The 27,585-nt window shown below is 47.1% G+C and overlaps 2 protein-coding genes across 2 annotated transcripts in view; both read right to left on the reverse strand.

The window, feature by feature from the left end:
* LOC119775756 overlaps positions 1-8,976 on the reverse strand; it is a 31,657-nt gene extending 22,681 nt beyond the window's left edge. Inside the window, exons 1-4 of the mRNA XM_038273824.1 lie at positions 8,779-8,976; positions 6,965-7,303; positions 6,080-6,181; positions 5,652-5,978 (exon numbers count right to left, since the gene is read on the reverse strand). Coding sequence (XP_038129752.1) covers positions 5,652-5,978; positions 6,080-6,181; positions 6,965-7,303; positions 8,779-8,950 — 940 coding nt within the window. The 5' untranslated portion in view covers positions 8,951-8,976. The remainder of the gene's footprint in view (positions 1-5,651; positions 5,979-6,079; positions 6,182-6,964; positions 7,304-8,778) is intronic.
* An 8,755-nt stretch (positions 8,977-17,731) lies between these two features.
* LOC119775765 lies at positions 17,732-24,301 on the reverse strand. Its single transcript, XM_038273839.1, has 7 exons — positions 23,916-24,301; positions 23,785-23,844; positions 20,359-20,472; positions 19,389-19,430; positions 18,987-19,013; positions 18,823-18,912; positions 17,732-18,144 (listed from the first exon to the last, which is right to left on the reverse strand). Exons 1-7 carry the CDS (start codon positions 23,967-23,969, stop codon positions 17,869-17,871), a joined length of 663 nt encoding a protein of 220 aa, XP_038129767.1. The 5' UTR covers positions 23,970-24,301; the 3' UTR covers positions 17,732-17,868.
* Positions 24,302-27,585: the final 3,284 nt, after the last annotated feature.

Consider the following 27,585-nt stretch of genomic DNA (forward strand, 5'->3'; position numbering starts at 1 on the left):
CAGATCAATTAGCAGATCAAGTCAGCAGATCAATCAGCAGATCAATTCAGCAGATCAATCAGCAGATCAATCAGCAGATCAATCAGCAGATCAATCAGCAGATCATTCAGCAGATCAATCAGCAGATCAATTAGCAGATCAATCAGCAGATCAATCAGCAGATCAATCAGCAGATCAATCAGCAGATCAATCAGCAGATCAATCAGCAGATCAATCAGCAGATCAATCAGCAGATCAATCAGCAGATCAATCAGCAGATCAATTAGCAGATCAGTCAGCAGATCAATCAGCAGATCAATCAGCAGATCAATCAGCAGATCAATCAGCAGATCAATTAGCAGATCAATCAGCAGATCAATCAGCAGATCAATCAGCAGATCAATCAGCAGATCAATTAGCAGATCAATCAGCAGATCAATCAGCAGATCAATCAGCAGATCAATCAGCAGATCAATTAGCAGATCAATCAGCAGATCAATCAGCAGATCAATCAGCAGATCAATCAGCAGATCAATTAGCAGATCAATCAGCAGATCAATCAGCAGATCAGTCAGCAGATCAATCAGCAGATCAATCAGCAGATCAATCAGCAGATCAATCAGCAGATCAATCAGCAGATCAATTAGCAGATCAGTCAGCAGATCAATCAGCAGATCAATCAGCAGATCAATTAGCAGATCAATCAGCAGATCAATCAGCAGATCAATCAGCAGATCAATTAGCAGATCAATCAGCAGATCAATTAGCAGATCAATCAGCAGATCAATCAGCAGATCAATCAGCAGATCAATTAGCAGATCAATCAGCAGATCAATCAGCAGATCAATCAGCAGATCAATTAGCAGATCAGTCAGCAGATCAATCAGCAGATCAATCAGCAGATCAATCAGCAGATCAATCAGCAGATCAATCAGCAGATCAATTAGCAGATCAGTCAGCAGATCAATCAGCAGATCAATCAGCAGATCAATCAGCAGATCAATCAGCAGATCAATCAGCAGATCAATTAGCGGATCAATCAGCAGATCAATTAGCAGATCAATCAGCAGATCAATCAGTAGATCAATCAGCAGATCAATCAGTAGATCAATTAGCGGATCAATCAGCAGATCAATCAGCAGATCAATCAGCAGATCAATCAGCAGATCAATTAGCAGATCAATCAGCAGATCAATCAGCAGATCAATCAGCAGATCAATTAGCAGATCAGTCAGCAGATCAATCAGCAGATCAATCAGCAGATCAATTAGCAGATCAATCAGCAGATCAATCAGCAGATCAATCAGCAGATCAATTAGCAGATCAGTCAGCAGATCAATCAGCAGATCAATCAGCAGATCAATCAGCAGATCAATCAGCAGATCAATCAGCAGATCAATCAGCAGATCAATTAGCAGATCAATCAGCAGATCAATCAGCAGATCAATCAGCAGATCAATTAGCAGATCAGTCAGCAGATCAATCAGCAGATCAATCAGCAGATCAATTAGCAGATCAGTCAGCAGATCAATCAGCAGATCAGTCAGCAGATCAATCAGCAGATCAATTAGCAGATCAATCAGCAGATCAATCAGCAGATCAATCAGCAGATCAATCAGCAGATCAATCAGCAGATCAATCAGCAGATCAGTCAGCAGATCAATCAGCAGATCAATCAGCAGATCAATCAGTAGATCAATCAGCAGATCAATCAGCAAATCAATCAGCAGATCAGTCAGCAGATCAATCAGCAGATCAATCAGCAGATCAATCAGCAGATCAATCAGTAGATCAATCAGCAGATCAGTCAGCAGATCAATCAGCAGATCAATCAGCAGATCAATTAGCAGATCAATCAGCAGATCAATCAGCAGATCAATCAGCAAATCAATCAGCAGATCAATCAGCAGATCAATTAGCAGATCAGTCAGCAGATCAATCAGCAGATCAATCAGCAGATCAATTAGCAGATCAGTCAGCAGATCAGTCAGCAGATCAATCAGCAGATCAATTAGCAGATCAATCAGCAGATCAATCAGCAGATCAATCAGCAGATCAATTAGCAGATCAATCAGCAGATCAATCAGCAGATCAATCAGCAGATCAATCAGCAAATCAATCAGCAGATCAATCAGCAGATCAATTAGCAGATCAGTCAGCAGATCAATCAGCAGATCAATCAGCAGATCAATCAGCAGATCAATCAGCAGATCAATCAGCAGATCAATCAGCAAATCAATCAGCAGATCAGTCAGCAGATCAATCAGCAGATCAATCAGCAGATCAATCAGTAGATCAATCAGCAGATCAGTCAGCAGATCAATCAGCAGATCAATCAGCAGATCAATTAGCAGATCAATCAGCAGATCAATCAGCAGATCAATCAGCAAATCAATCAGCAGATCAATCAGCAGATCAATTAGCAGATCAGTCAGCAGATCAATCAGCAGATCAATCAGCAGATCAATTAGCAGATCAGTCAGCAGATCAATCAGCAGATCAGTCAGCAGATCAATCAGCAGATCAATTAGCAGATCAATCAGCAGATCAATCAGCAGATCAATCAGCAGATCAATTAGCAGATCAATCAGCAGATCAATCAGCAGATCAATCAGCAAATCAATCAGCAGATCAATCAGCAGATCAATCAGCAGATCAGTCAGCAGATCAATCAGCAGATCAATTAGCAGATCAATTAGCAGATCAATCAGCAGATCAATCAGCAGATCAATCAGCAGATCAATCAGCAGATCAATCAGCAGATCAATCAGCAGATCAATCAGCAGATCAATTAGCAGATCAGTCAGCAGATCAATCAGCAGATCAATCAGCAGATCAATTAGCAGATCAATCAGCAGATCAATCAGCAGATCAATCAGCAGATCAATTAGCAGATCAGTCAGCAGATCAATCAGCAGATCAATTAGCAGATCAATTAGCAGATCAATCAGCAGATCAATCAGCAGATCAGTCAGCAGATCAATCAGCAGATCAATTAGCAGATCAATTAGCAGATCAATCAGCAGATCAATCAGCAGATCAATCAGCAAATCAATCAGCAGATCAATCAGCAGATCAATCAGCAGATCAATTAGCAGATCAATCAGCAGATCAATTAGCAGATCAGTCAGCAGATCAATCAGCAGATCAATCAGCAGATCAATTAGCAGATCAATCAGCAGATCAATCAGCAGATCAATCAGCAAATCAATCAGCAGATCAATCAGCAGATCAATCAGCAAATCAATCAGCAGATCAATCAGCAGATCAATTAGCAGATCAGTCAGCAGATCAATCAGCAGATCAATCAGCAGATCAATCAGCAGATCAATCAGCAGATCAATTACAGGATCTATTAATTGATAGCATAGGCCACCCTAAATGACAGCCTTGCCACCCCAGCTGCCACCCCAGTTGGCGGTAGGGGTGGCGAGGCTTATAAATTATGGATCATTTGAGAATTACGGCCGCTAATATCCAATGTCGGACTGCAGTGAATGCAGCACGAGATGACAGAGAGTGACTGAGACTGATTGTTTTGAAAACCGAATGAGGCAAAGCGAGGGAGCCAGGGGTGATGGGGAGAGGAGACACGGGATGAAACAGGTAAAAACTGATTAACTATCTATAGAGAAATGAAATCATAATGAAAGCACAATGTTGCTAGCATAGCTGCAATGCTGATTTACAGTTGATAAAAATCAGGTTGCAGAACGTTATTTCTCTAACTATGATGTTAGTTAGGCCTGACGTCTCAGGCTCATAAAGAAATATTAACGGTTAACTATGACAGAAAAGAGACGATCAAGTTTGGTTGAACTCAAATCAAAACGCACAAAGGCATTGGATCTAAATAAAGTTGTGAAGCGTTTTGCTGAGCAACATGGAAATCACTGCATTCAGCTGTTATAGTCATGTTAACTTTATGTTCTGCTCTCTGGTGAGCCTTTACAGAGCTGCTACATTTTGTTTTGGCACCTGAGAAAATCTGATATTTCCTTTAACAAAACCAAAAGTGTTAAAAGTTAAAAATGTGATACTGGTGTAAATCCTGCTTAATATGAAGCAGTGTTGTTGTTTCTTTTTTTGTATATATAATATGAAACTATCCAGAAATGACCTGTATGAACCTACTCACAAGCAAAATGTATTTTTATGTTGCTTCTTTTCAGATTTGTGGAGATTTTGATGTAACATACAGAACCCGCCTTTTTGTTGATTTGTTGATACAGCAGTATGGAGGACCAACTCTGCCATATTTAAAAATAAATACAGAAATAAATAAATAAGCATACAATTAATTGCCACCAAAAATACAAACAACAAATAAATGTAAGTAGAAATTAAATTATACAGCCAGTCATAAAGGTATATAACTCTTTTTATTTCTTTGCCTTTTTAATATTTACCTTATTTATTTTTTTTGTCATTTATTATCTTCAACTTCATTTTTTCATTACTTATATTTTTAAGTATTTATTTATGTGCATGTTATCATATTTTTGTCTGTTTTATTCTTCCTTTGTATTTTTTTACCCTAGTTATTTCTTCGCCGCTATTTCTTTCTGCCTGCCCTTTTAACATTTCTGCCTGCCATTATCATATAATTTCTAATTACATTTATTTATTGATTGTATTTTTGGTGGCAATTAATTGTATGCTTATTTATTTATTGAGCATTTATTTATTTCTGTTTTTATTTTTAAATATGGCAGAGTTGGTCCTCCATATGCAGCTCTATCTACAGCAGATCTACATGCATGAAATGTCCCTTTCATGTTGCCTTAACTGCTGTATGTCAAGTTACTGAGGAACAAATGGGGTAAATGTGTGTTCAGAGTAAACATTACATAGATGTCCGGTACCTTGTTCGGGTGCCTTGACCCATTTATTTCTACTGTGTAGTTCTGCTCACTTTAGTCCAGCTCAGTCCATAGATCTCTAATGTTTTTCTTTCTATAGTTTCTTCTTGGTCAAATGCTGCAAAGCTGCCTCTCTGACAGTCAATCTCACACATCTGCGACTCAGCACCTGTGTCTCACCTTAATACCTTTCATGTCATAAGGCCCCTCTAGAAGTAGTGTTATCATTCTTCTATCTCCTATTAGGTGAGATCTCATTGTACGATGTATTATTAATATGAACTGTTTCACATGAAACACTAGTACTGTACAACTATTCCCAAACTGCGATAACTGTGATTAAATTCAGTGTAAACAAATGCCATATGTTGCCACCCCTAAAAAATTCCTGCCCCCCTCTTGCCACCCCATAAATATTTTTCTAGATCCGCCCCTGATTGATAGATTGGTTGATCAGTTAATTCTTCTTTTTCTCCTTTGATCTGGGTTTGAGTTAGAAGTTTGTTTTTTTTTTATCTCTGGCAGCTTTAAAGAGGCAACATTCTATTCTGTTTTATTCAGTTCTACTCCATTCTATTCTATTCTATTCTATTTTACACTATTCAGTTTTATTCTATTCTGTTTTATTCTATTCTGTTTTATTCTATTCTACTCCATTCTATTCTATTCTATTCCATTCTATTCTATTCTATTCTATTCTACACTATTCTGTTGTATTCTATTCTGTTGTATTCTATTCTGTTGTATTCTATTCTGTTCTATTCTGCAGTAAATCGCTGTAATCTGACGGTTGGGATCTTCAGCACTGACCTCTGACCCTGAGCTCCACCCGTCTCCTCATGAGGACGCGTCCGTTCCTGCTGTAGACGCTACAGCTGTAGACGTCTCTGTCCCTCTCCGTGGGACGCGTCAGAGTCAGACTCAGGTCTCTGCCCTTCAGGCCGCCGTCCTTCATGCTGGTTCTGTTTCTGTAGAACTGGCATTGGTCCTGATGCTGGTGACAACCGCCTTCCTTCACGTGGACGTTCCTGCCGGACAGGTCCCTCCACTCCACTGTGGCGTCTGCAGGCAGGTGGAGTTTGGTTCTGCAGGGCAGCAGGACAGACTCCGCCCCTGACTCCACCTCCACCTGTGGGACTGAGAGGACGACAGGACGGACTCTGAGTGGATAAATGTCCACCATGTTGGACTGTCTCCTGTGCGCAGAGACAGATCAGCAGCAGAGGTGACGGTTCTACCTTTGGTGCATCTCCTCCACAGCAGCAGTCCAACAACCAGAACCAGGCCCAGAACCAGGACAGCCAGCAGAACCTGGGCCACGGCTGGAAACGGGTTTGAACCTGTGAGGAGACATGAAGCAGAGGAACCCATCAGGGTCTGGAGATACAACAGAACCAGGACTCCAACCATCCAAGAGAGAGAGTATGATGAAAGAACAGGGGCGGTCTGCATCATGGCGAGGGACACGAGAACCAGAGGAGAGTGAGACATCATCATCATCACCAGATGATGAAGAAATGTGTTTGGACAGAGAGAAAAATTCATCTACTGACTGGAGACAGATTAACTGAGTTTGACCACTAGGGGGCTCCAAACCTTAAAGGATTATAGTTTTTTAGTCTCAATCATAACAAGGAACAAAGTATTTAAGCAAAATGAATCAAATAACAATAAAAAACAGATTAGAGAAACATCTGGGTAGAAGTTTGATTATTATTAGAAACAACCAAATCTGATGAAGATGACTGAAGGAGATTTTCTCTAAACAAACAGAAAATTGATTTTATTACCGGTACAAGTATTTAGAAAATGACTAAAACAGGATTTAGGAATAAATAAAACCTGCAGAGAAATAAAGTTAATATAAATAAAAAATGAATTTAATTTGGTCTAAATGAACCAAATGATCAAAGCAGCTGAATCACTTTCCTCTAAAATCTGTTTCTTTTTAAATGAGAAGTTTTAGGTTAGATTCTGGATCCTCCTGCCACATGGCAGCCTGCCCCTGAGCAAGGCACTGCCCTGATCATGGTTTCTAGGTTCTCCAGTGGTCCACCTATTGTTTGCATCAGAACTGGTTCAGAGGTCTCATTTGACCCGGGTTCTGGTTGTGGGATACCCACCTTTGACCTGCAGCTCCACGGCCTGCGGCGTGGATCCCGGGTCCGAGGTGGAGCAGGTGTAGGTCCCGCTGTCACAGACCTCAGGTCTCCTCAGGGTCAGGCTGTAGTCTTCTGTCAGCACAGCGTCCGGGTTCAGGGAGGTCCGGTTCTGGTACCGGCGGTTCTGGTCTTTGAGGAGGTCTGCAGACGAGCCGTTGGTCCAGATGTAGACCGTCGCAGGACTGAGGGCGGAGTTTCTCCATGTCACCGTCTCGCCCTTATATGGAGAGGAGGCCCTGCAGGGCAGCAGGACTGACTCCGCCCCCTCAGACACCTCCAGGACCAAAGCATTCTGGGAACCTGGGAGACAAACAGGACTCTGATATGAGCGAACCGGTCCAGGACCCAGGACCATTTGGGTCCAGATCAGACCCTCCTAGACGTTCAGAGACCTCAGCAGGTCCAGCTGCTCTGCTGTCCCTCCCAACGGGGAGCTAACGTACTGGTTCTGGTTCTATGGACACGGCCCAGTCTGCTAAATCTGGACCCGTTAACTGACCCGAATCTCTCGGTTCTTTAGAACAGAACCACCAAACTGGTTTGGGTCCAAATGTCTGAAGTGTTCTGGAGCAAAGAACCCAACCAGAATTTAAAGCTTTCCTTCTAACTGAACCGGTTTTAAAGTCCTGGTTCTGAACCCCAGAGACCGGTCCGTTCCAGAACCAGCAGGCAGAACCAAAGATTAGAACTTTAATCAGGTGGATCAACTGGACCTGATTAGAAAATAGTTCTAGGAGAAACAGAACCTCAGAGGGTCTGTTATTGTTCTGCTTGGCTAACAGAACCACGAACATTGGGTATTGTTATAGTTTGTCGCCATGGTAACGGAACCTGAGGCTGGGTTTCAGTGAAAGAAGAAAATGAATGAAGGAGCAGACAGTGGCAGGTCCAGATGTATCGGTTCTGGTAGAACGGACCCCAACGATCCATCAGAACCTCATTCTAGTCAACGGTACCAGGATGCTCAGACTCTGGACCCATTGGTTCCGTTTCTGAGGGTCTGAGGTCCGGTTCTTGACCGGGTTCTGGCCCAGTTGATGATTGGATCTTGGACCAAATTGGTGACCGGGTCAGTGACTGTTTTAACATTGCCTGTTGGTTTCCATGGAGACGAGGACAGATACCTGATCTCAGTCTCCAGGAGGTGTACAGCGGTCCGTCTCATCAATTGTCGATTGATCGATTGTATCTATGCTTCTTTTTCTATGTCTGCTTCTGTCTCCTTGAACCCCAGTGGGCCTCAGCAGATGGCCGCTCACACTGAGCCTGGTTCTGCTGGAGGTTTCTTCCTGTTCAAAGGGAGTTTTTCCTCTCCACTGTCGCTACAAGCATGCTTAGTGTGAGGGATTGCTGAAGAGTCAATGAGTCGATGCAATCAGCTGGTTTTCCTTAGATAGAAAACTTTGAATCAATCTGACTGGATGATCTGGTGAACTGGAAAGTGACCTGAGATGACATGATGTGAATTGGAGCTATAGAAATAAACTGAATAGAATAGAATTGAACCAGGACGTTTGGACCTGGTCCCTGAGGAGACAGATGTCAGACAGGGAAGCTGTTATAAAGCCAAGTAATGACTCTAGACTCCAAACCTGCAGAGCAGCAGGAAGCTGGAAGGAAAACTGAACGGAATTGATCCGGATTTAACGGTGAGATTCGATAAAAACAGAAACCATCAAAGGAAATAAACCATCTTTAGTTCAGCATCAGCAGAGAGTCTGAGCTGCAGGTCAGACTGGATCCCAGAGGAAGCAGAGAGAGGAAGCTGATCTTACCGTGCAGCAGGATCCCAAACACCACCAACATCTTCATCATCTTCCAGGAGCAACTAGGAGAACCTTTCAGAGCCCTGGAGGACATCAGCTCCCAGCAGCTGATCACCTCCTGACTCTCTGACAACACTTCACCGTCTCTACACCTCCAGGAAGCAGCAGCTCTCACCCACATGAGGAGGGAGGGAGGGAGGAGGGAGGAACTGATCTCTGCAGAGCTATGTAAATAGATTCAGTTTATTTCTATAGAACCAATTTACATACAGAGACAATTGAACCAGATCACCCAGTCAGGTTGGTTCTAAGGAACACCAGCTGACTGACTCAGCAGGGCTGTGGTCTCTCTATTGGGTTAGATTCTTCAGGATCTATAGAACTATAAACCTCAGTATCATCAGCATACCATCAGATTTTAATCCCATGATGTTTATATATAGAGAGAAAAGAAAGGGCTCTAGTTCTGATCCCTGTGGGACTCCGGGTTTAGGGAACATCCTGCTAGTTTTCTATTTCCTCTGTTAATGAAATCATTAGTTTAGGTTTGTATTTTAATTTCTCTTTTACGGACCTGCAGGATATTTTCCTCTGAGTTTCCTTATCTTCAGGCACAAAACTTTAAACCTGATGTTATCATGTGAACAAAGAGTCCTGCTGCTTTGACCTCCATGAACCTGAGGATGGATGGATGGATGGATGGATGGAAGGATGGATGATGGATGGATGGATGGATGGATGGATGGATGGATGATGGATGGATGGATGGATGGATGGATGGATGATGGATGATGGATGGATGGATGATGGATGGATGGATGGATGGATGGATGGATGGATGGATGGATGGATGGATGATGGATGGATGGATGGATGGATGGATGGATGGATGATGGATGATGGATGGATGGATGGATGGATGGATGGATGATGGATGATGGATGGATGGATGATGGATGGATGGATGGATGGATGGATGGATGGATGGATGGATGGATGGATGGATGATGGATGGATGGATGGATGGATGGATGATGGATGGATGGATGGATGGATGATGGATGGATGAATGGATGGATGGATGGATGGATGGATGGATGGATGGATGATGGATGGATGGATGGATGGATGGATGGATGATGGATGGATGGATGGATGATGGATGGATGGATGGATGGATGGATGGATGGATGGATGGATGGATGATGGATGGATGGATGATGGATGGATGGATGGATGGATGGATGGATGATGGATGGATGGATGGATGGATGGATGATGGATGGATGGATGGATGGATGGATGGATGGATGGATGATGGATGGATGGATGGATGGATGGATGGATGATGGATGGATGGATGGATGGATGGATGGATGGATGGATGGATGATGGATGGATGGATGGATGATGGATGGATGGATGGATGATGGATGATGGATGGATGGATGATGGATGGATGGATGGATGGATGATGGATGGATGATGGATGGATGATGGATGGATGGATGATGGATGGATGGATGGATGGATGGATGGATGATGGATGGATGGATGGATGGATGATGGATGGAAGGATGATGGATGGATGGATGGATGATGGATGGATGATGGATGATGGATGGATGGATGATGGATGGATGGATGGATGGATGGATGATGATGGATGGATGGATGATGGATGGATGATGGATGGATGGATGATGGATGGATGGATGGATGGATGGATGATGGATGGATGGATGGATGGATGGATGATGGATGGATGGATGGATGATGGATGGATGATGGATGGATGGATGGATGATGGATGGATGGATGATGGATGGATGGATGGATGGATGGATGATGGATGGATGGATGGATGATGGATGATGGATGGATGGATGATGGATGGATGGATGGATGATGGATGGATGATGGATGGATGATGGATGGATGGATGATGGATGGATGGATGGATGGATGGATGATGGATGGATGGATGGATGATGGATGGATGATGGATGGATGATGGATGGATGGATGGATGATGGATGGATGATGGATGGATGGATGGATGGATGGATGGATGATGGATGGATGGATGGATGGATGGATGGATGGATGATGGATGGATGATGGATGGATGGATGGATGATGGATGGATGATGGATGGATGGATGATGGATGGATGATGGATGGATGGATGATGGATGGATGATGGATGGATGGATGGATGGATGGATGATGGATGGATGGATGATGGATGGATGGATGGATGATGGATGGATGATGGATGGATGGATGATGGATGGATGATGGATGGATGGATGATGGATGGATGATGGATGGATGGATGGATGATGGGTGGATGGATGATGGATGATGGATGGATGGAAGGAGAACAGAGCAATGGCCGCCCTTTGCTGTGATGGTAGTGAGGAGTTAGCAGACCCTTTCAGGGGATGATTGGACCCGGCTCTGCTGCTCCAGAACCTTTGGACCCTGAGCCTTGGACCCTGAGCCTTGGACTCTGAGCCTTGGACTCTGAGCCTTGGACCCTGAGCCTTGGACTGTGAGCCTTGGACCCTGAGCCTTGGACTGTGAGCCTTGGACTCTGAGCCTTGGACCCTGAGTCTTGGACTGTGAGCCTTGGACCCTGAGCCTTGGACCCTGAGCCTTGGACCCTGAGCCTTGGACTCTGAGCCTTGGACCCTGAGCCTTGGACTGTGAGCCTTGGACACTGAGCCTTGGACTCTGAGCCTTGGACCCTGAGCCTTGGACTCTGAGCCTTGGACCCTGAGCCTTGGACTCTGAGCCTTGGACCCTGAGCCTTGGACTCTGAGCCTTGGACTCTGAGCCTTGGACCCTGAGCCTTGGACTCTGAGCCTTGGACCCTGAACCTTGGACTCTGAGCCTTGGACCCTGAACCTTGGACTCTGAGCCTTGGACTCTGAGCCTTGGACTGTGAGCCTTGGACCCTGAGCCTTGGACTGTGAGCCTTGGACACTGAGCCTTGGACTCTGAGCCTTGGACCCTGAGCCTTGGACTCTGAGCCTTGGACCCTGAGCCTTGGACTCTGAGCCTTGGACCCTGAGCCTTGGACTCGGAGCCTTGGACTCTGAGCCTTGGACTGTGAGCCTTGGACACTGAGCCTTGGACTCTGAGCCTTGGACCCTGAGCCTTGGACCCTGAGCCTTGGACTCTGAGCCTTGGACTCTGAGCCTTGGACCCTGAGCCTTGGACTCTGAGCCTTGGACTGTGAGCCTTGGACTCTGAGCCTTGGACTGTGAGCCTTGGACTGTGAGCCTTGGACTCTGAGCCTTGGACTCTGAGCCTTGGACCCTGAGCCTTGGACTCTGAGCCTTGGACCCTGAGCCTTGGACTCTGAGCCTTGGACCCTGAGCCTTGGACTGTGAGCCTTGGACTCTGAGCCTTGGACTCTGAGCCTTGGACCCTGAGCCTTGGACTCTGAGCGTTGGACCCTGAGCCTTGGACACTGAGCCTTGGACCCTGAGCCTTGGACTCTGAGCCTTGGACTCTGAGCCTTGGACCCTGAGCCTTGGACTCTGAGCCTTGGACTGTGAGCCTTGGACTCTGAGCCTTGGACCCTGAGTCTTGGACTGTGAGCCTTGGACTCTGAGCCTTGGACTCTGAGCCTTGGACCCTGAGCCTTGGACTGTGAGCCTTGGACTCTGAGCCTTGGACTCTGAGCCTTGGACTCTGAGCCTTGGACCCTGAGCCTTGGACCCTGAGCCTTGGACCCTGAGCCTTGGACTCTGAGCCTTGGACTGTGAGCCTTGGACTCTGAGCCTTGGACCCTGAGCCTTGGACCCTGAGCCTTGGACTGTGAGCCTTGGACCCTGAGGCTTGGACTCTGAGCCTTGGACCCTGAGCCTTGGACCCTGAGCCTTGGACTCTGAGTCTTGGACCCTGAGCCTTGGACTGTGAGCCTTGGACTCTGAGCCTTGGACCCTGAGCCTTGAACCCTGAGCCTTGGACTGTGAGCCTTGGACACTGAGCCTTGGACTCTGAGCCTTGGACCCTGAGCCTTGGACCCTGAGCCTTGGACTCTGAGCCTTGGACTCTGAGCCTTGGACCCTGAGCCTTGAACCCTGAGCCTTGGACTCTGAGCCTTGGACCCTGAGCCTTGGACCCTGAGCCTTGGACTGTGAGCCTTGGACCCTGAGCCTTGGACCCTGAGCCTTGGACTGTGAGCCTTGGACTCTGAGCCTTGGACTCTGAGCCTTGGACTCTGAGCCTTGGACCCTGAGCCTTGGACTGTGAGCCTTGGACCCTGAGCCTTGGACTGTGAGCCTTGGACTCTGAGCCTTGGACCCTGAGCCTTGGACTCTGAGCCTTGGACTGTGAGCCTTGGACTCTGAGCCTTGGACTGTGAGCCTTGGACTCTGAGCCTTGGACCGTGAGCTTTGGACCCTGAGCCTTGGACCCTGAGCCTTGGACTCTGAGCCTTGGTCTGTGAGCCTTGGACTGTGAGCCTTGGACCCTGAGCCTTGGACTCGGAGCCTTGGACTCTGAGCCTTGGACTCTGAGCCTTGGACTGTGAGCCTTGGACTCTGAGCCTTGGACCCTGAGCCTTGGACTCTGAGCGTTGGACCCTGAGCCTTGGACACTGAGCCTTGGACCCTGAGCCTTGGACTCTGAGCCTTGGACTCTGAGCCTTGGACCCTGAGCCTTGGACTCTGAGCCTTGGACTGTGAGCCTTGGACTCTGAGCCTTGGACCCTGAGACTTGGACTCTGAGCCTTGGACTCTGAGCCTTGGACTCTGAGCCTTGGACCCTGAGCCTTGGACTGTGAGCCTTGGACTCTGAGCCTTGGACTCTGAGCCTTGGACTCTGAGCCTTGGACCCTGAGCCTTGGACCCTGAGCCTTGGACCCTGAGCCTTGGACTCTGAGCCTTGGACTGTGAGCCTTGGACTCTGAGCCTTGGACCCTGAGCCTTGGACCCTGAGCCTTGGACTGTGAGCCTTGGACCCTGAGTCTTGGACTCTGAGCCTTGGACCCTGAGCCTTGGACCCTGAGCCTTGGACTCTGAGTCTTGGACCCTGAGCCTTGGACTGTGAGCCTTGGACTCTGAGCCTTGGACCCTGAGCCTTGAACCCTGAGCCTTGGACTGTGAGCCTTGGACACTGAGCCTTGGACTCTGAGCCTTGGACCCTGAGCCTTGGACCCTGAGCCTTGGACTCTGAGCCTTGGACTCTGAGCCTTGGACCCTGAGCCTTGAACCCTGAGCCTTGGACTCTGAGCCTTGGACCCTGAGCCTTGGACCCTGAGCCTTGGACTGTGAGCCTTGGACCCTGAGCCTTGGACCCTGAGCCTTGGACTGTGAGCCTTGGACTCTGAGCCTTGGACTCTGAGCCTTGGACTCTGAGCCTTGGACCCTGAGCCTTGGACTGTGAGCCTTGGACCCTGAGCCTTGGACTGTGAGCCTTGGACTCTGAGCCTTGGACCCTGAGCCTTGGACTCTGAGCCTTGGACTGTGAGCCTTGGACTCTGAGCCTTGGACTGTGAGCCTTGGACTCTGAGCCTTGGACCGTGAGCTTTGGACCCTGAGCCTTGGACCCTGAGCCTTGGACTCTGAGCCTTGGTCTGTGAGCCTTGGACTGTGAGCCTTGGACCCTGAGCCTTGGACTCGGAGCCTTGGACTCTGAGCCTTGGACTCTGAGCCTTGGACTGTGAGCCTTGGACTCTGAGCCTTGGACCCTGAGCCTTGGACTCTGAGCCTTGGACCCTGAGCCTTGGACTCTGAGCCTTGGACCCTGAGCCTTGGACCCTGAGCCTTGGACTCTGAGCCTTGGACTGTGAGCCTTGGACTCTGAGCCTTGGACCCTGAGTCTTGGACTGTGAGCCTTGGACCCTGAGCCTTGGACCCTGAGCCTTGGACCCTGAGCCTTGGACTCTGAGCCTTGGACCCTGAGCCTTGGACTCTGAGCCTTGGACCCTGAGCCTTGGACTCTGAGCCTTGGACCCTGAGCCTTGGACCCTGAGCCTTGGACCCTGAGCCTTGGACTCTGAGCCTTGGACTCTGAGCCTTGGACCCTGAGCCTTGGACCCTGAGCCTTGGACTCTGAGCCTTGGACCCTGAGCCTTGGACTCTGAGCCTTGGACTCTGAGCCTTGGACTCTGAGCCTTGGACCCTGAGCCTTGGACTCTGAGCCTTGGACTCTGAGCCTTGGACCCTGAGCCTTGGACTCTGAGCCTTGGACCCTGAGCCTTGGACCCTGAGCCTTGGACTCTGAGCCTTGGACTGTGAGCCTTGGACTGTGAGCCTTGGACTCTGAGCCTTGGACCCTGAGCCTTGGACTCTGAGCCTTGGACTCTGAGCCTTGGACTCTGAGCCTTGGACCCTGAGCCTTGGAATCTGAGCCTTGGACTCTGAGCCTTGGACTCTGAGCATTGGACCCTGAGCCTTGGACCCTGAGCATTGGACCCTGAGCCTTGGACTCTGAGCCTTGGACCCTGAGCCTTGGACTCTGAGCCTTGGACTCTGAACCTTGGACTCTGAGCCTTGGACCCTGAACCTTGGACTCTGAGCCTTGGACTGTGAGGACAGAGAGCAATGACTGAGTCTCTGCTGCCTTGCAGCTGCAGCTGCTGTTAGACTGGTTCTGTTGGACCCGGTCCAGACCAGTTCTAAGGAAAAGGTTGAGCGTTCTGTTTCCTCAGAGCAGCAACCGATCCGGTTTGATCAGATGAGGAATTGTTTGTTACATTCCTGCATAACGTCCTGAATCAAAACAGTGACTGGAATCATAATAACAGTGAAAACGATTTCATGTTTATAATGAAATGTTGGAGATGAAAGACATTCCCTTTCATCTCAGTGATGATGATGCTGACAGCGGAAAGTCCCGTCCTAACCTTCCTCCTCTCAGCAGCTTCAGCTCTGCCTGGAAGCACAGGAGGAAAAGTATTAATGCTGCAGTGGACTTCATGCTGCTGACCTTCCTGCTGTTATTGCTGAGGTCAAATGTTGGAGGAGGGGGCGGAGCTCTGATGCATCTAAAGGTTAGCTCTGCTCGCCATGACCGCCAGCATCTGCTGCTGCATCAGCGTAGCTTCCTTCCACTTCGTTCATGCTGAATATTTCCTGACTAGACTTGTTGCAAAGATACCAGGAAGAGATGAGAGAATGCGATTCTGATATAGATGGTAAATATAGGTAGTTAGAACAGACATAACATGCATGTAAATATAGATTTAGGTGATTAGAACAGACATGGATGTAGCTATAGCTCTATTGTTTCTGCAATGATCAAGTGCATTCTGGGTAATATGAAATACAGGTTCATCTAAAGGTTACCTCTAATGATGTTTGTCTGACAGATAGAGGAGAAAGCAGCAGATCTGGTTTATTTTTTATCTTTTTAATGAACAAATTCAAGATAGAATTCCAAAACAGCAAAAGTTCTATTGAACATATTTCTCCATAACGGTTCAAAAATACAATATAAACATAAACAGACAGTCAAATGAACAAAAGGAAACTAAAACAAGCACCACAGCTAGTTTAGCTAAAGTCTGCTGCTATAAAGATCGCCTTGTTTTGGTAATCCAAAATCCAGTTGACTTTGTTTGGAAACAAAGTTTGGAAACAAAGTTGTTTTTAACTTTTTAGGTGTTTGGAATGACTGTGACCTAGATGACTGAGAATTACTAACATTATAAACAGTTTGAACTGTTATTTAAAGAGTTTATTCCCAGGAATCTCTGCTCAGGAAAATAAACAACAGACAAAAGCCTGAGGAGGAAACAGAGATTTCCTTTACAATTTGGTTAAATAGAAATTTAAAAAAAAGTTCAACAGGAAGGGGAAGTTATAAAACATATAAGTCAGTCAGATGAATCAGTCTTTCAAAGTTAGTTTTTAAATCATAAATCAATAAATTACCCTGGACAGTTCATCAGTCCATCACAGAGAGACACCTGAGGACAGTTTAGAGACCAAAGCTCCATCTGATATCAGAGATCTGATTGTTCCTTATGTTCCTAACAGAGCACTTCGCTCTCAATCTGCAGGTTTACTAGTGGTTCCTAGAATTTCTAAAAGTAGAATGGGAGGCAGATCTTTTAGTTATCAGGCTCCTCTCCTGTGGAACCAACTACCAGTTTTAGTCCGTGAGGCAGACACCCTGTCTACTTTTAAGGCTAGGCTTAAAACTTTCCTTTTTGATAAAGCTTCTAGTTAGAGTGGCTCAGGTTATCCTGATCTATCTCTATAGTTCTGCTGCTATAGGCTTAGACTGCTGGAGGACATAGGGACCCCTTTTTCATCATTCTGCTTCATTCTATCTCTATTCTCCCACTCTGCAGAATCTGTTAGTTCAATCTCTAACGTTCTGCTCTCTCTGCTTTTTCTCATAGTAGCTTCATCTGGTCTGTTCCTGTTTGGCTGTGACTCCATCCTGGAGAGAAATATCAGCTGTGCTGCTGCCATCAACACCTTTGTTTCTAGATGTTGGAGCTTGGCCTGTTTTCCAGTGTAGTCCTGTTTCTCTGACTGTGACTAACTGGATGTGCTCTCTTCATCCTCTGACATGGGAGCTGGCTCGGAGCTCGTCTGCCTGGCTGTGTGTTTCCTGGACGGGGCCGCCTGTGGAGCTGGTTGACGGTTGCCTTTTGTATCTATGCTTCTTTTTCTATGTCTGCTTCTGTCTCCTTGAACCCCAGTGGGCCTCAGCAGATGGCTGCTCACACTGAGCCTGGTTCTGCTGGAGGTTTCTTCCTGTTCAAAGGGAGTTTTTCCTCTCCACTGTCGCTACAAGCATGCTTAGTGTGAGGGATTGCTGAAGAGTCAATGAGTCGATGCAATCAGCTGGTTTTCCTTAGATAGAAAACTTTGAATCAATCTGACTGGATGATCTGGTGAACTGGAAAGTGACCTGAGATGACGTGATATGAATTGATGCTATAGAAAGTATTGTGTTATATTAAGGCAGACAATAACTGAGAGCTTTATTTCCTGTTATTAAGCTGAAATGTTTTTATTAAACCAGATTATTGACACATGTTAGCAATACAGTAGGGATGTTAGCTCAGTTAATAACATGTTAAATAGAAAATATGACGGGTCACAGCCGGGGGCGTGGTCTCTGTTATAGGGCCAGCTCCAACTCTGCTTCGTTACCATGGAAACCTGGAAGGTGAAAGGTCATGCCATCTTCTCTCTCCATGCTGTCGTCTGACAGATGTTGAAGCTGGTTCTTCCTCTCCTCCTGGGCCCCGCTGTCATCTCCTGCTGTTAATCTCTGAGTGGCCCCGCCCACCTCCTCATCAGATACACCCCCTTCAGTTAAGTCTCCGCCCACTTTGTTGATTTGAGGAGTTTCTGTGTTTGGACTCAGGAGGTGGTGCAAAGTCTGCAGCATGACCTGAGGGGCAGAGACACAAGACAGGGGGAGTCATGTTAGGGCGAAGGACTCATGTTAGAGGAAAGGAGTCATGTTAGAGGGGAGGAGTCATGTTAGAGGAGTCATGTTAGAGGGAAGGAGTCATGTTAGAGGGAAGGAGTCATGTTAGAGGGAAGGAGTCATGTTAGAGGAGTCATGTTAGAGGGAAGGAGTCATGTTAGAGGGAAGGAGTCATGTTAGAGGGAAGGAGTCATGTTAGAGGGAAGGAGTCATGTTAGAGGAGAGGAGTCTTGTTAGAAGGTAGGAGTCATGTTTGAGGAGTCATGTTAGAGAGAAGGAGTCATGTTAGCGGGAAGGAGTCATGTTAGAGGGAAGGAGTCATGTTAGAGGAGTCATGTTAGAGGGAAGGAGTCATGTTAGAGGGAAGGAGTCATGTTAGAGAGGAGGATTCAAATTAGGGGAGGGGCCGTATTGGAGGGGAGGAGACCAATTAAGTGGGAAGGGTCATGTTTGAGCAGGGGTGGGGGGGTCGCATGTTAGAACAAAGGATTCCAATTAGGCGGGAGGAGCAATGTTGGAGGCGAGGAGCCAAGTTGGAAGGGGTGGTCCACTTATGGGGGAGGAGACATGTTAGAGGGGTGGAGTCCACTTAGGGGGGTGAGTGTCATGTTGGTCGGGGGAGGAGGAGGAGACAGTCACCTCATGTTGACCTTCTGGGCCCTCAGCAGGTCCTCCGTCTCTCAGACTGGTGCTGCTGGTGTTACTGGGAGGCAGCAGGAGCTCTGAGCTCTGAAACACAGACACAGGGAGGGTCATGTGACCTTCTGCCTGAAAGTGAACTTAGATAAACTTTGACATCTCACCTCCAGTGAGTCCACCTGCTCCACTGCCTACAGGAAATGACATCATCATTATTACAGTGATGTCAGACAGGTGATGGTTGTCCTCTGAGGACACCTGGGCCCGTTTCAGAAAGCTGGACCAGGCTATAAACCAGGATATTCCAGTTTATCCTGATTTATTCCAGTTTATTCCCAGATTAAGCAGCTCTGGTTGCTGGTTTCTGAGCATCACGGTCATTTCTCTGGATGACAGTCAGGTGACTAAACTCAGGTATCAGTGAACGGGCTGATATCACCTGTTCTAGAGAGAACCTCCTGATCATAACCAGGATTACTGCTCCCCACTCAGATTAGGATAATCCCACTTTCTGAATCGGGCCCTGGGGGTCGGACAGAGCGCGGCTCAGGGTGTGAGGGTGTTACCGTGTTCTCCAGCTGCTGTCGGTCCTTCAGCGGTTGGAACATCTGTGGAAACAGTCACATTTACTGCTAGTAGTGAAACATCTCAGTGATCGTAGATCTTTGATGCTGTCGGCTCTTCCTGTTTTTATTTAGAAAATAAATAAAAACTTGTAGGGATCTCTGCTGCTGGTATCAGTTCTCTCTGTTTGATTTTCTTCTTCCTGTTTTTATTATTTGCTCACTAAATGAAGTTTGATTGGCAGCTGGATCGGACCAATCAGAGATCCGATCAGGAGCTTCTGTTTCACTTCAATCTTTGGATCCATCATGATGTTTGGTGGTTCTGTCCGACCCGCTTCTTCCTGCAGGTAAAAGGTTCTGATCCGTCTGTTTCTCACTGACAGAACATGAACGCCCCGCGGAGTCGCTCCTCTACAGGCCCCACATCCAACATGGCTGCCTTATAACATCATCTGTTTCTCTCCTCCTCCTGTGGAGAACAGAACCAGGTTCTGGTCCGGTTTTATTCTCCAGGGAAGCAGGAAGTGATGGATTCCTTCGTTAAAGTGGGAGAACCTTTGCTTCTCTGTAATATTTGATGCTTATATTTCATTAAACACAGTAAATTGTCTCATTTTGTTTTTTTTTTTTTTTATATTTTCTTTGTTTGTTTTTTTTCTTTTGTTTGTTTGTCGTTATTATTAATAAAGTTTAGTTTTTTTAGCATGTCACCTGGACTTTAAGTAAATAAAGTTTTTATCGGTTTATTTTCTGGGATCAGAGCAAACAGGAAATCCTGCAGCTGTTCTAAATTTCAGAACCACGGTTTAACTAAGCTGTGGTTCTGGTTCTGACCTCCTAATCAGAACCTCTGACTGCTGCTGCTGCTGAGCATTCTGGGTAATGTAGTGATTACTTCCTGGACTGCTGCAGGGCGTGGATATTCACCTGAACTAGAACTGGACTGTTCTGGTTCTGGTTTGGTTCTTACCATGGGCTGCTGACTGGACTCTGAGGAGTCTGAAGAGGAAGATGAAGAGGAAGAGGAGGAGGAGGAAGATGAGGACGATGTCTTCTGCTGGGGGACAGGAGGCGTGCCAGTGACCTGCAGACACAGTGATTAGTTCTGCTACAGCAGCAGAGTGGATGTGAGGAGTGTTCTGGTTCTGGATGGATCTTTGGTTCTGTTCGTGACTCTGTGGACATTAGATGGACCCGCTGAGGGGACAGACTCTGCACCCAGATGGACCCGCTGAGGGGACAGACTCTGCACCCAGATGGACCCACTGAGGGGACAGACTCTGCACCCGGATGGACCCGCTGAGGGGACAGACTCTGCACCCAGATGGACCCGCTGAGGGGACAGACTCTGCACCCAGATGGACCCACTGAGGGGACAGACTCTGCACCCAGATGGACCCGCTGAGTGGACAGACTCTGCACCCGGATGGACCCGCTGAGGGGACAGACTCTGCACCCGGATGGACCTGCTGAGGGGACAGACTCGGCTCCAGACGTCCCGCCCCCCCCCACAGACGCTCCGCTGCTCCTCTCCCTAATTGTAGCTGACCGCAGACAGGAGGCCGGCTGGTTTGGTTTTATAACTGAAATTGCGGAAAACAACTTGTGAAGTTTGACCCGCTAGAAGAGCGAGGTGCGTGAGAACACTGGGACCCTTTTTCCAGCTGGATCTCCGCTCTTTTTGGCCCTCATGTCCCTCCGCCGTCGGACTAAACTCGCCCCCACTTCCTCGCCGCCTCGGCCGTATCTAGACCCACAGCGTGTAGCGCAGACCACGCTTCAATATTGAGCATAAATCAAAAATGTCTGCATCAAGCTCACTGCGACACACTGCTGTAAGAGTATAACCAGGAGGAACCTATCTACCTCTAAATCTCTCATTCAGCCTTCTGGAAACTCAATAGTTTGTTATTATTAATCAACACAGTTAAGGAACAGGTCAAATTATGGACTACCTATTATTGGTCTGAGGCCAAAAGAGAAAAACAATATTGTTAAACGTTTTAAATTAGATTGGTCAGTATTTTAGGAAAGTTAGTGGTGATATTGCTAAAAACAAAGGAGCCCAAAGGTCAGTGTGATCACCAGGATCTCTCACTTATGCCCAAACCTCCCTAATTCATTATCAGCAGAGGAGAACCAGGAGCTTTGGAACCTAGAAGCTGAATTAGATGATCTGTTAAACAAAAAGCCACGGAGGCCTTTGTTAGATCGAGAACAAGCTGGCTGGAAAAGGCTGAACAAAATTCACATTATTGTTTTAATCTTGAGAGACATCATTCAAAATGAACAGCATAAACAGTGTTAATTATGGTTGATGATTATCGATCTCTAGCTTCTGATTGGAGTGATTTTACCAAAAGTTGAACAGCTCCAAATTCTGTCAGAGAACAGCTGATAACTTTATGAAAGCCTTAACGGTTGAAAAGATTTCTAAAAGGTAAATGGAACTATGTGACATTGACTCTAAAATCTGGTAAAGAAGAACCATTTTTAGATAATTGGCGCCCAACTTGTAAACTAAACAATGATTATAAGATGTTTGCTACCATCTCAGCCAAAAGATTAAAAATGGAACTGGATTCAATAATGAGTGAGACTCAGTCTGACAGTCAGACACATAACCAACAATATCAGGCTAATATCAGACATCTTTCACTACCCAGGAATCGTCTGTGAAAATGGTTTTATGTTATTTTTAGACTTTTATAAGGCTTTTGATTCAGTGGAGCATCGATTCATTTTACAATCTTTGAAAAAGTTTGGCTTTGGCAGCTACTTTTACTCAGCTACAGTTCAATTAAACTAGTAGGTGGTACGTCCCTTAGACTCGGCTTATCATGAGGCATTGGGCTACGATGTCCTGCCTCCTCTTATCTTTTTCTTTTAGTAGCTCAGCTTCTATCTGATCACTTAAACGCTAGTTTAGTCAAACGTGTCTCCCTCCTTAACAAAACGTTACTTGTTTTTCAGCTAGCAGATGATGCTACACCTTTTTAAAAAGATGAGAAACAAATTTCTGTTGCTTTAGAGGGAATTGCTGAGTTTTTAAGGGCGTCCGGCCTGTTGCTGAATGGCAATGAAAGAATGAACCAGTTCTGCTCTCTATAACATTCCTATTAAAATGGAGGTGAGATATTCAGGCTTTTTACTGTTGAAAGTTCAACATAGAAGACTTGCCTCTAACTTTAATCCAATAACAGAAAAAACACAAAGAAAATTAACTCAGTGGCTCTAAAGGGATTTATCACTGAGAGGAAGAATCTTTGCTCACTAAAGCATCTCTGGCTTGAAATATGCAGCTTTAGCATTTAGACCATAAATGACTTTATATGGATTGATATAAAAATTATGGTCTCAGTTTTCTTGATTTTATACTTTAAATAATAGATTTAAAATCAATTGGCTCCAAATGGAACACCAACCTCTCCACATATTATCAGATCAGTGGCGTTTATTCTTTCCTAATGTGTAATTATGATGTTTGTAAAATCGCTCTGAAACTCTGCATTTTATGGCCAAGCCTTCTTTTCACCGTCGCTCATCTATAAGCACAATTTTTCACCACATAAATATCACATCTGGAATAACAAATATATTTAATATGAACACACATCAGTCTTTATGGGAAACTGGTTTCAGAAAACTATCGTACTTATAGATCATCTTTTTAATAACGAGGTCCTTCTTCTATCCTATGGGGAATTTCTGGCAGAGTGGGATATTGCTGTAACAGCCATGGAGTTCAGCAAAGTGTTCGGGGCAATTCCCTCTGGAGCAGTTGCTTTTTAAACATCAACAGAGGATTGATGCTCATAACTCATCTATCTGTCTCCCATTAATACGCCTGCAGGAAAGATCTGTTTATCTAGTTATTCCAGAAATAATAAGTCAGTAAGAACTTTATTTAAAAATGACTCCCGTGCTGCAGTGGCAATAAAACTCACTATAAACCCACTAAGACCCACCATAACCCACTCAGTCCCACTAATACTCACTATAAACTCACCCAGACCCACTATGAACCCACTAAGACCCACTAAGACCCACTCACACCCAGCATGGACCCAGTGACTCCCCAATGAGACCAAACCTAACCCCACTCAGACCCAATCGGACTCCAACCAGAACCACAGCAGCTCTCTGACCTCAGATGGTTCCGGTAAAGTTCTGATCAACAACAGGAACAGAACCAAGGTCCAAAGAACAAAAGAGAACATCTGAACTCAGTTCATATCTGAACGGTTAGTTCTGATGTTCTGAGGTCCAGTACCTGACATGTCCAAAGGCCTTCAGCCCGGTGTGACCTTTCTCTAGTTATAAGAACCAGACATGGTTCTGGTTCAGAACCAGACAGGGTTCTGGTTCAGACCACCTCCTGGGTTTACAGACTTACTGCGGTTTGGGCCAGCTGATCCTGCAGAACCTTCTGGAATGCTCCATGGTGTTCTGGTAGCTGTTCAAACACAAACACGGGTCACTGATCCGACTCGGTTCTGATGAACCCATAATGAGATCCATTCTTACAGGAGCTGCCTGGTTCTGATCCAGCAGGCTGATGAAGATCACAAACATCCACATGCTGGTCCAAACGGGTCGGTCCTGAAGCTTCAGATGGATGGTGGTTCTGGAGGTTTCTGAGTGGGTCTGCAGGTCCTGGTGTCTTATTGTGTGTTTGGCAGGAAGTGGGCTGTGGTCATGTGACCCACCGGTTCTGCCCCCCTCCTACAGCGACCCGCCCAGCAGCAACAATAACAACAGGCTGATTTACAGTCTGGGTCCGAGTTCTGGTTCTGGTTCTGCTGTTACTCCATCTCTGTGGAGGAAACCACAGCCCGCCTATCATTAGAACTCCACATTCCTGAAATAACTCCAGAACCGTCTCCTCTGGGCCAGAACTTCTTCATCCAGAACCATCTCCTCTGGGCCAGAACTTCTTTATCCAGAACCGTCTCCTCTGGGCCAGAACTTCTTCATCCAGAACCGTCTCCTCTGGACCAGAACCGTCTCTTCTGGGCCAGAACTTCTTCATCCAGCACCGTCTCCTCTGGGCCAGAACTTCTTCATCCAGAACCGCCTCCTCTGGGCCAGAACTTCTTCATCCAGAACCGCCTCCTCTGGGCCAGAACTTCTTCATCCAGAACCGTCTCCTCTGGGCCAGAACTTCTTCATCCAGCACCGTCTCCTCTGGGCCAGAACTTCTTCATCCAGAACCGCCTCCTCTGGGCCAGAACTTCTTCATCCAGCACCGTCTCCTCTGGGCCAGAACTTCTTCATCCAGAACCGCCTCCTCTGGGCCAGAACTTCTTCATCCAGAACCGTCTCTTCTGGGCCAGAACTTCTTCATCCAGAACCATCTCATCTGGGCCAGAACTTCTTCATCCAGAACCGTCTCTTCTGGGCCAGAACTTCTTCATCCAGCACCGTCTCCTCTGGGCCAGAACTTCTTCATCCAGAACCGCCTCCTCTGGGCCAGAACTTCTTCATCCAGCACCGTCTCCTCTGGGCCAGAACTTCTTCATCCAGAACCGCCTCCTCTGGGCCAGAACTTCTTCATCCAGAACTACCTCCTCTGGGCCAGAACTTCTTCATCCAGAACCATCTCCTCTGGGCCAGAACTTCTTCATCCAGAACCACCTCCTCTGGGCCAGAACTTCTTCATCCAGAACCATCTCCTCTGGGCCAGAACTTCATCCAGAACCACCTCCTCTGGGCCAGAACTTCTTCATCCAGAACTACCTCCTCTGGGCCAGAACTTCTTCATCCAGAACCATCTCCTCTGGGCCAGAACTTCTTCATCCAGAACCATCTCCTCTGGGCCAGAACTTCTTCATCCAGAACCGTCTCTTCTGGGCCAGAACTTCTTCATCCAGAACCATCTCCTCTGGGCCAGAACTTCTTCATCCAGAACCATCTCCTCTGGGCCAGAACTTCATCCAGAACCATCTCCTCTGGGCCAGAACTTCTTCATCCAGAACCGTCTCCTCTGGGCCAGAACTTCATCCAGAACCATCTCCTCTGGGCCAGAACTTCTTCATCCAGAACCACCTCCTCTGGGCCAGAACTTCTTCATCCAGAACCATCTCCTCTGGGCCAGAACTTCTTCATCCAGAACCATCTCCTCTGGGCCTGAACTTCTTCATCCAGAACCGTCTCTTCTGGGCCAGAACTTCTTCATCCAGAACCGTCTCTTCTGGGCCAGAACTTCTTCATCCAGAACCATCTCCTCTGGGCCAGAACTTCTTCATCCAGAACCATCTCCTCTGGGCCAGAACTTCATCCAGAACTACCTCCTCTGGGCCAGAACTTCTTCATCCAGAACCATCTCCTCTGGGCCAGAACTTCTTCATCCAGAACCATCTCCTCTGGGCCAGAACTTCTTCATCCAGAACCGTCTCTTCTGGGCCAGAACTTCTTCATCCAGAACCGTCTCCTCTGGGCCAGAACTTCTTCATCCAGAACCATCTCCTCTGGGCCAGAACTTCATCCAGAACTACCTCCTCTGGGCCAGAACTTCATCCAGAACTACCTCCTCTGGGCCAGAACTTCATCCAGAACCACCTCCTCTGGGCCAGAACTTCTTCATCCAGAACTACCTCCTCTGGGCCAGAACTTCTTCATCCAGAACCATCTCCTCTGGGCCAGAACTTCTTCATCCAGAACCATCTCCTCTGGGCCAGAACTTCTTCATCCAGAACCGTCTCTTCTGGGCCAGAACTTCTTCATCCAGAACCGTCTCCTCTGGGCCAGAACTTCTTCATCCAGAACCATCTCCTCTGGGCCAGAACTTCATCCAGAACTACCTCCTCTGGGCCAGAACTTCATCCAGAACTACCTCCTCTGGGCCAGAACTTCATCCAGAACCACCTCCTCTGGGCCAGAACTTCTTCATCCAGAACCACCTCCTCTGGGCCAGAACTTCATCCAGAACCATCTCCTCTGGGCCAGAACTTCATCCAGAACTACCTCCTCTGGGCCAGAACTTCATCCAGAACCATCTCCTCTGGGCCAGAACTTCAACCAGAACCACCTCCTCTGGGCCAGAACTTCTTCATCCAGAACCATCTCCTCTGGGCCAGAACTTCTTCATCCGGAACCATCTCCTCTGGGCCAGAACTTCTTCATCCAGAACCGTCTCTTCTGGGCCAGAACTTCTTCATCCAGAACCATCTCCTCTGGGCCAGAACTTCTTCATTCAGAACCGTCTCCTCTGGGCCAGAACTTCTTCATCCAGAACCATCTCCTCTGGGCCAGAACTTCTTCATCCAGAACCATCTCCTCTGGGCCAGAACTTCTTCATCCAGAACCGTCTCTTCTGGGCCAGAACTTCTTCATCCAGAACCATCTCCTCTGGGCCAGAACTTCTTCATTCAGAACCGTCTCCTCTGGGCCAGAACTTCTTCATCCAGAACCATCTCCTCTGGGCCAGAACTTCTTCATTCAGAACCGTCTCCTCTGGGCCAGAACTTCTTCATCCAGAACCATCTCCTCTGGGCCAGAACTTCTTCATCCAGAACCATCTCCTCTGGGCCAGAACTTCTTCATCCAGAACCGTCTCTTCTGGGCCAGAACGTCTTCATCCAGAACCATCTCCTCTGGGCCAGAACTTCTTCATCCAGAACCATCTCCTCTGGGCCAGAACTTCATCCAGAACCACCTCCTCTGGGCCAGAACTTCTTCATCCAGAACCATCTCCTCTGGGCCAGAACTTCTTCATCCAGAACCGTCTCTTCTGGGCCAGAACTTCTTCATCCAGAACCATCTCCTCTGGGCCAGAACTTCTTCATCCAGAACCACCTCCTCTGGGCCAGAACTTCATCCAGAACCATCTCCTCTGGGCCAGAACTTCTTCATCCAGAACCATCTCCTCTGGGCCAGAACTTCTTCATCCAGAACCGTCTCTTCTGGGCCAGAACTTCTTCATCCAGAACCATCTCCTCTGGGCCAGAACTTCTTCATCCAGAACCATCTCCTCTGGGCCAGAACTTCATCCAGAACCACCTCCTCTGGGCCAGAACTTCTTCATCCAGAACCATCTCCTCTGGGCCAGAACTTCATCCAGAACCACCTCCTCTGGGCCAGAACTTCTTTATCCAGAACCGTCTCCTCTGGGCCAGAACTTCATCCAGAACCACCTCCTCTGGGCCAGAACTTCTTCATCCAGAACCACCTCCTCTGGGCCAGAACTTCTTCATCC

The sequence above is a fragment of the Cyprinodon tularosa genome, unplaced genomic scaffold (genome assembly GCF_016077235.1).
Source record: "Cyprinodon tularosa strain WSP-4 unplaced genomic scaffold, ASM1607723v1 ctg891, whole genome shotgun sequence".
NCBI classification, from domain to species: Eukaryota; Metazoa; Chordata; class Actinopteri; order Cyprinodontiformes; family Cyprinodontidae; genus Cyprinodon; species Cyprinodon tularosa.